Source organism: Schistocerca americana, chromosome 6, assembly GCF_021461395.2.
Source record: "Schistocerca americana isolate TAMUIC-IGC-003095 chromosome 6, iqSchAmer2.1, whole genome shotgun sequence".
NCBI lineage: Eukaryota > Metazoa > Arthropoda > Insecta > Orthoptera > Acrididae > Schistocerca > Schistocerca americana.
This window is the reverse complement of record NC_060124.1, coordinates 435,402,124-435,408,194: the sequence shown is the minus strand read 5'-3', so window position 1 is coordinate 435,408,194 and position 6,071 is coordinate 435,402,124. Positions and strand designations below refer to the sequence as shown.

At 40.7% G+C, this 6,071-nt stretch overlaps 1 protein-coding gene across 1 annotated transcript; it reads right to left on the bottom strand.

Annotated features, from left to right (window-relative positions):
- Positions 1–1,129: 1,129 nt before the first annotated feature.
- On the bottom strand, positions 1,130–4,440 carry LOC124620193. Its single transcript, XM_047146862.1, has 5 exons — positions 4,191–4,440; positions 3,557–4,085; positions 3,388–3,390; positions 1,303–1,355; positions 1,130–1,173 (listed from the first exon to the last, which is right to left on the bottom strand). Exons 1-5 carry the CDS (start codon positions 4,438–4,440, stop codon positions 1,130–1,132), a joined length of 879 nt encoding a protein of 292 aa, XP_047002818.1.
- Between the last annotated feature and the right edge of the window lie 1,631 nt (positions 4,441–6,071).

Sequence of the window (6,071 nt, the reverse complement as noted above, 5' to 3'; positions counted from 1 at the left end):
ACGAAACCTTACAGCCAAAGCACTTTTCAAAACCAATTGCGTTTCCATGGGAGCGAAAATCGATTGCGGAATTGGAAAACCGGTAACTATAAGCGGATTTCCAGAATCGATTTTGAAGTGTTTATATGACCACCCAGAAAAGCGGGATTGGGAAATAGGTTTACGAAATTCGGTTTTGGAAGCCTTGGGTAAACAGGATGAATTATCACCATTTGGCTTTGCAGCTCATTGTGTTTACCGTATTTGCGGTTAAAATTGTTGGATGTAAGGTCCGTCAGTTCACAAATATGTTTCAAAACCTCTGTGCCATCATCAGTGGGTTTCTGTTTATTCTTTACACTAGGTTTGCATGCCTTTTCAAGGACCACTTGTGTATTATTTATTACAGGTAGCTTGGCATGTTTTTGTGTGTCAAACTCTTTTTTCTCAGTATCCTGATGAGGTGTTGCGAAGCTCACGTAAATATAACGCATATGGTCGTAAAATATGGTCGTAAAAGCACTTCACTTTGCACTTCACCAAAACACATTGTAAATTTAGCCCTTGTGCTTGACTGAATCAAATTTGGTAGTACGACAACAAAACTGGTTTTCCAAAAATCAGTTTCTTTGCACAAATGGTGTCTGTAAATTAGCTGTGCCGCATTCGTCAGTACTGTGACACGATATTACAGCCAAAGGTCGACTTGCACGTAATGATATGGAAGGGGATGCCAGACAATCCACGACATAATTCATACGCTGGCCTTCACACAGATTGTCAACAGAATGGGAAGGGTCATAAACATCTAGGTTCCTAAGGAAGATATTATTGTCTTCGATGTTGGTAGAAGGAACAGTGTCGTCGTGTGCTAATATCGGAAATTAAACAGTGTTTTAACATGCAACGAAAACTTGCACATGCATCCTCCCATCGTCGACATCAGAAACAAGTGAGTGCTTTCTGCACATGTGATCTGATTGTAAACTGGCAGTAAAGAAAGGGCTAAGACGTTATTTTCCAGTTCCAGTTTTTTTGTTGTTATCTATAGCACTAAGAAACACAGTTACGAAAGTATCCTACCACTGCCTCGAAAACAGCTAACACTACATACCAACTGACATAACACAATTTCCAAGAAGAGCTTCTTTCAAGAAACTGCTTTTTTACGTAAAAGTCCGTGAGAAAAACATACTGGAAGAGACATTCTAGTGTTTTACAAATAAAGTATCTTGGTTTACAATTAAGTGTGGATGAAAAAAGTTATTAAGGAAACAAGGAATATTATTGACAATAGGAATCAAACAAGTTCTTAGTTGTTACTTGTATTCCTTGCAAAATTACATTCTGAATACTTTACAGTCAGGTGCTCTGTCCTATTAGAAGTAAGTGTACATCTTTTCCTCCTCCACCTCCATTAATGCTGTCACAAATAGTTTCAAAGTTTTGTCAATGTAATGCACGGAAGTCAGTGTCTGATGAAAGAAGATGGGACGAATAATGCGGCGTGCTGATATTGCGAACCACACTCCATCCTTCTGCACATACAATGGTGTTTTGTGGAAGTCATGTGGAGCCTTTACTGCCCAAAACCTGCGATTCTGTGAGTTTACATAATCACTCAGGTGAAACCAGGCTTCATCAGGCAAAAGGAACAAATCCATGTCCAAGCCATTCATTGTTATCTCAGCTAACACCAACTCACAAAACTGGAGGCGCTAAGGGGCATCTGCTGGTTTTGATGCATGAACAGCAGACACTCAGTAGGGAGGTATGTGCTGGTTGAGGTGGAGTACTTGTCCACATGATCGACGCGATATGCCGGTCTCTTGCTATAGGCATCGGGTTGATTCTTAGGATTCTCAAATATTTTCTGATGAACTGAAGACATAATTTCTGGTTTGGCCTCACGTTTCAAATTTATTTTTTAACTTGTTCAGAATAGATTCTGCCTGAAGCCATTTTCGGACTAAGCATCTTATAGCACTCTTTGCTGACACTTCGAACCATTAAACTTTACAGCAAACAACTGGCCACGCCGTTTCCACGAGTTTGTCGTCACATAACTTTCTATAATGAGCACCCACTGCTCCACTGTGAGTACCTTCATCCACTTTGCACTTGTCCACTCACACTGACATAGTCCACACCATGCTCTGAACCAGTGTGGATCACATGGTGGGCATCAGAGTGCTGCAACGCTCAATGTTTGACCAGTCACTGCTCGCCTGTTGACGGGGGGACCGAGCCGCTCGTGTCCGGCCCCACACGACTCGGCTCGGCCACGTACTCGCCCCACGTCTGTTGTCCGGACTCCGGACACGTGGATAACCGAGCATGGCCGGTCACCGCTGACGTCTCACCTCGCCTCGCCCCAGCTCGCTGCACTGCACTGTACAAATCCAACGCCTCTCTCTCTCGCTCTCTCTCTCTTTCTCTCTCTCTCTCACACACACAATGTATTTATCTCTGTCTCTCTCTCTCTAGAACGGGTACGTAACACAGCTAAATTCATAAAGAACTTGGAAAGTAAAATGATATTTCAATACAATCGCGGATAGAAGACGAGTCACATATCCAAACAGAAGATATATTTTTCTTTTCATTAATAGGAAAAAAACAATAAATAAGTGCTGTCCCTGTAATCTAGAAGACAACCATCTCCATAAAGAAAGCATACAAATAACATTAAACATTTACAGACGTAACTTGTCATACTTTTCACTTGTTTGCAACAGAAACAAAATTATAGTTATTGTTGATCAGCAGTAAATCACTAACGCGTTCCGGATATAATTGGCAGCAGCGATTTGTTAGTAACATGCCGGCTTTACTAAAGCATCTTTCACTTGGTGCGCTTGTTTCTGGGATACATAAAATACGTCTTGCAACTCAAGCCAGGCCTGGAAGATCTGCTTCATGTCTGCTCCACCACTTTAAGACGTCATCAGCATCTCCGGGGTGCATTAAAATGTAGAGATCTACTTCATCTGCTGCGGATGATCTGTTGTTCCTCCATTCCTTGAAACGATCTCTCTTTCCGGGAGGTGATGACACAGTACTTGAAGGATCTATGATAAAAAACAAAAGAGACAAGTAATACAGAACTGATGTGGAAATCATCGTAACGTTCCCATAAAAACGAGTTGTTATAGTTAATGAAATTCCCGTTTCTCTAAATACACTACCCACTAAATATGCAAAAACGATTATGTTAATGTTTGCATGTTGTACCTGCGTAAGTACCACACATTTGTCACACACTGCTAAGAATTTCCTGCTTTTCATTTATTTCGAGCATATTAAGATCACGGAAAGACGGCCAAAGAAACGTAGCAATTTTATGTCTGGAAGTGATCACAATTTTCTCACTATCGAAAGGCAAGGCTCGATTTCTAGTCCTTTTACCTCCTGTTAAAAAATACATATCTGTTAGTACACATCAATTACGCAAGTTAATTATAAATCTATCTCGTATCATAATGAAACAGTGCTTTTAACTGCAGTAATTATTCACCTGCCCGTGTCATTGACACTGCAAGTTTGTTGCAGTTCGTGACATCAAAGAAGAACTAACTGGAATGTCGGTTCTTTTTCGCCTTCTAATTCATCTGTGTCCTCTTTAAATGGTCTCAGAAAATGCAGCTCATTATCATATCCTTTCAATCTGTAAGCGGAGTCCTTTTCCGTCAGCAAAGCAGCAACTTTGTTATAATGAATGTGTAAGGATTCCAGCATAGTGTACAAGCTGTTCCAGCGCGTGCAGACCTCTTGTTTCAACGATGATTTCAAAGACGAGCAGAAGCCGCTTTTCGTAATGTATCTTACAATGTATTTTGCAGTATTTAAGAAGAAGTTGCCTTCACCGACAGTATGGCTAAGTGCTGTGCTTATACAATGAGCAGCACAAGGAATCCTTTCGTGATTTTCCAAAGCCTGTATTACATTGGCATCCCGGTCGGAGACAAAAACAAAACTATGCAACATGTCCCGCGTAATGTTCCAATCAGCCACCCTCTCTTCAATTTCTTTCATAATATTTATTCCCGTCTTCTTAACGTCATGGAATTTTGTTGCAAATAAAACATTGTTCACAAGACACCAATCTGTGTTTATGTAATGTGTTATTTACAAGTTAATGTAATGTGTTGTAAGCGTCAAATAGTGCACCTGATTATGCGAATCAGTCCACATATCAACTGTCGCAGCACATGTTTTGTTAATAACAGAAGGCATTATGCTGTTTCGTATTGCATCAGCTTGTTCTTTGACATGTTTGCTTATAGTAGAGGGATGTGGCATGACATCTGCCACGTTAACTTCTCCGTAATGCGCACCTAGATGCATTAATTCTTGGCCTAGTTCTCTGAAACCTTCACTGGAAACGGCATTAAAAGCTCTCATATCTTTAACACACATTGCAACACACTTTGCTGTAATACTATTTTTACTATTTTTCATTACTGCCGGTATCCCTAAGGGAGCTGTATCTTTGTGAGGTTTCTTGCAATTGTGTTTCTTTAAATGAGTGGTTCCCGACTGGATACACAATAATGTGGAGCAACTTATGCACGATACGTACCCAGTAGACGCATTGTTTTCGTCTACAACCAACAGAAATGTACTTCATACTTGGCTCTTTAGACCTTCCCGTTTCTTCAATGTGTAAACATTGCTTTCAGTCTTACGTCATACTGCACTGGCTTCACCGGGCTGCATGATTACAGAGAGAGAGACACACCACAAATGAGAAGCCCGTACTGGCTGGAGTCCCACACGGATAATGACACGTGTAATGTGTTTGAAGTTACGTGCAACATATTCGGTCACGGCTTCTATGCTCGGTCACTAGAACTAGTGCGGGCAGCCTATCCAGTTAGGGTGTGCTCGTCCCATCTCGTATTTTGTGCTCGCTTACTCGGTCATGCAGGACTCTAGTGGGCATGCATGTGGTGTGTGTGTGATGGGGTGTGGTTATTTGCGTACTTTCAGTCAAGTCATATCCACTCGTCCAGCCCACTTTTATTTGCCTCAACCCATACTACTGCAACGTCGTGGACCACGCAGGTCTTCCTGGATTAAATACAATGAATCGAGTACAGACATAAAGTAATCTATGTTGCCTTGGAAACTTGAATAATTTTCTCGCGTGTTTCAACCAGAAATTTTGTTTTCAGTACCTGAAATACATAGCGCTTTAAGCCAGAATCGTCCCAATGGTGCATCGTATTGAGGTGTTTATCAGAGTAGTCTTAAACTGCCTTGACACTGGTTTGAAAAATTTTCTTGGTCTCTCCTGAACCGATCTTGACCAATATTTGTTCAGGACAGTGCGTTTAAACTGTTCGTAGTCAATACATTTATCTGCTGTATCGTTTGCCCACACTGGAGCCATGGCTTGTATGTACTGTGTAAGAAAATGGATCTTTTCTTGAGTGGTCCACGTCCTGGGAAAAACTGTTTTGAAGAAGTTCATGAATACAACACTTTGGACAGTGTTTTTTCTGGGATATATGCCTGAAGCTGATAGTGTTGGAATAAACTCTCATCAACTAGTACAGTCGACAAGTGAGGTAGTGCACTTCAGATTATATTATCGTGAATAACTAGGCATCATACAGATTTCATTACCATATTTTCGCACTGACTGCACGCAACCAGAGTTTTTAGGCGTGGGTGCAACAGTGCGTGAGGAATGTGTCACAACTTATTTTATTTGTTCTAATTCCTTTCTAAAAAGGACGACTGGGAAGATACATTTTGAACCGAGAGATATTTGTCAAAGCTTTCCTTATGAAGTTTCAATTCCCAAATCTGTCCAGGTTTGGCAGCCTCATTGTTTGCAAAGTATCTGCTAACCAATTGTTGCACATTTGCAGTAACTCTTCACTAATTCACTTATCAATGTGTTTGTCTTTGTTGTCAATCTATTTTGAATAATTACTGCTGAAGATATTCGTCTAATCAACAAACTGTAGCTTTGTGATGAAATGCTATATTTTGGTTTGAAGTGTTTGTAGCATTTCACTGGGTGTGGAGTTTTCTGTTACGAGCTTGTCTACATTCATAGACAATTTTTTTTGCAGAAATTT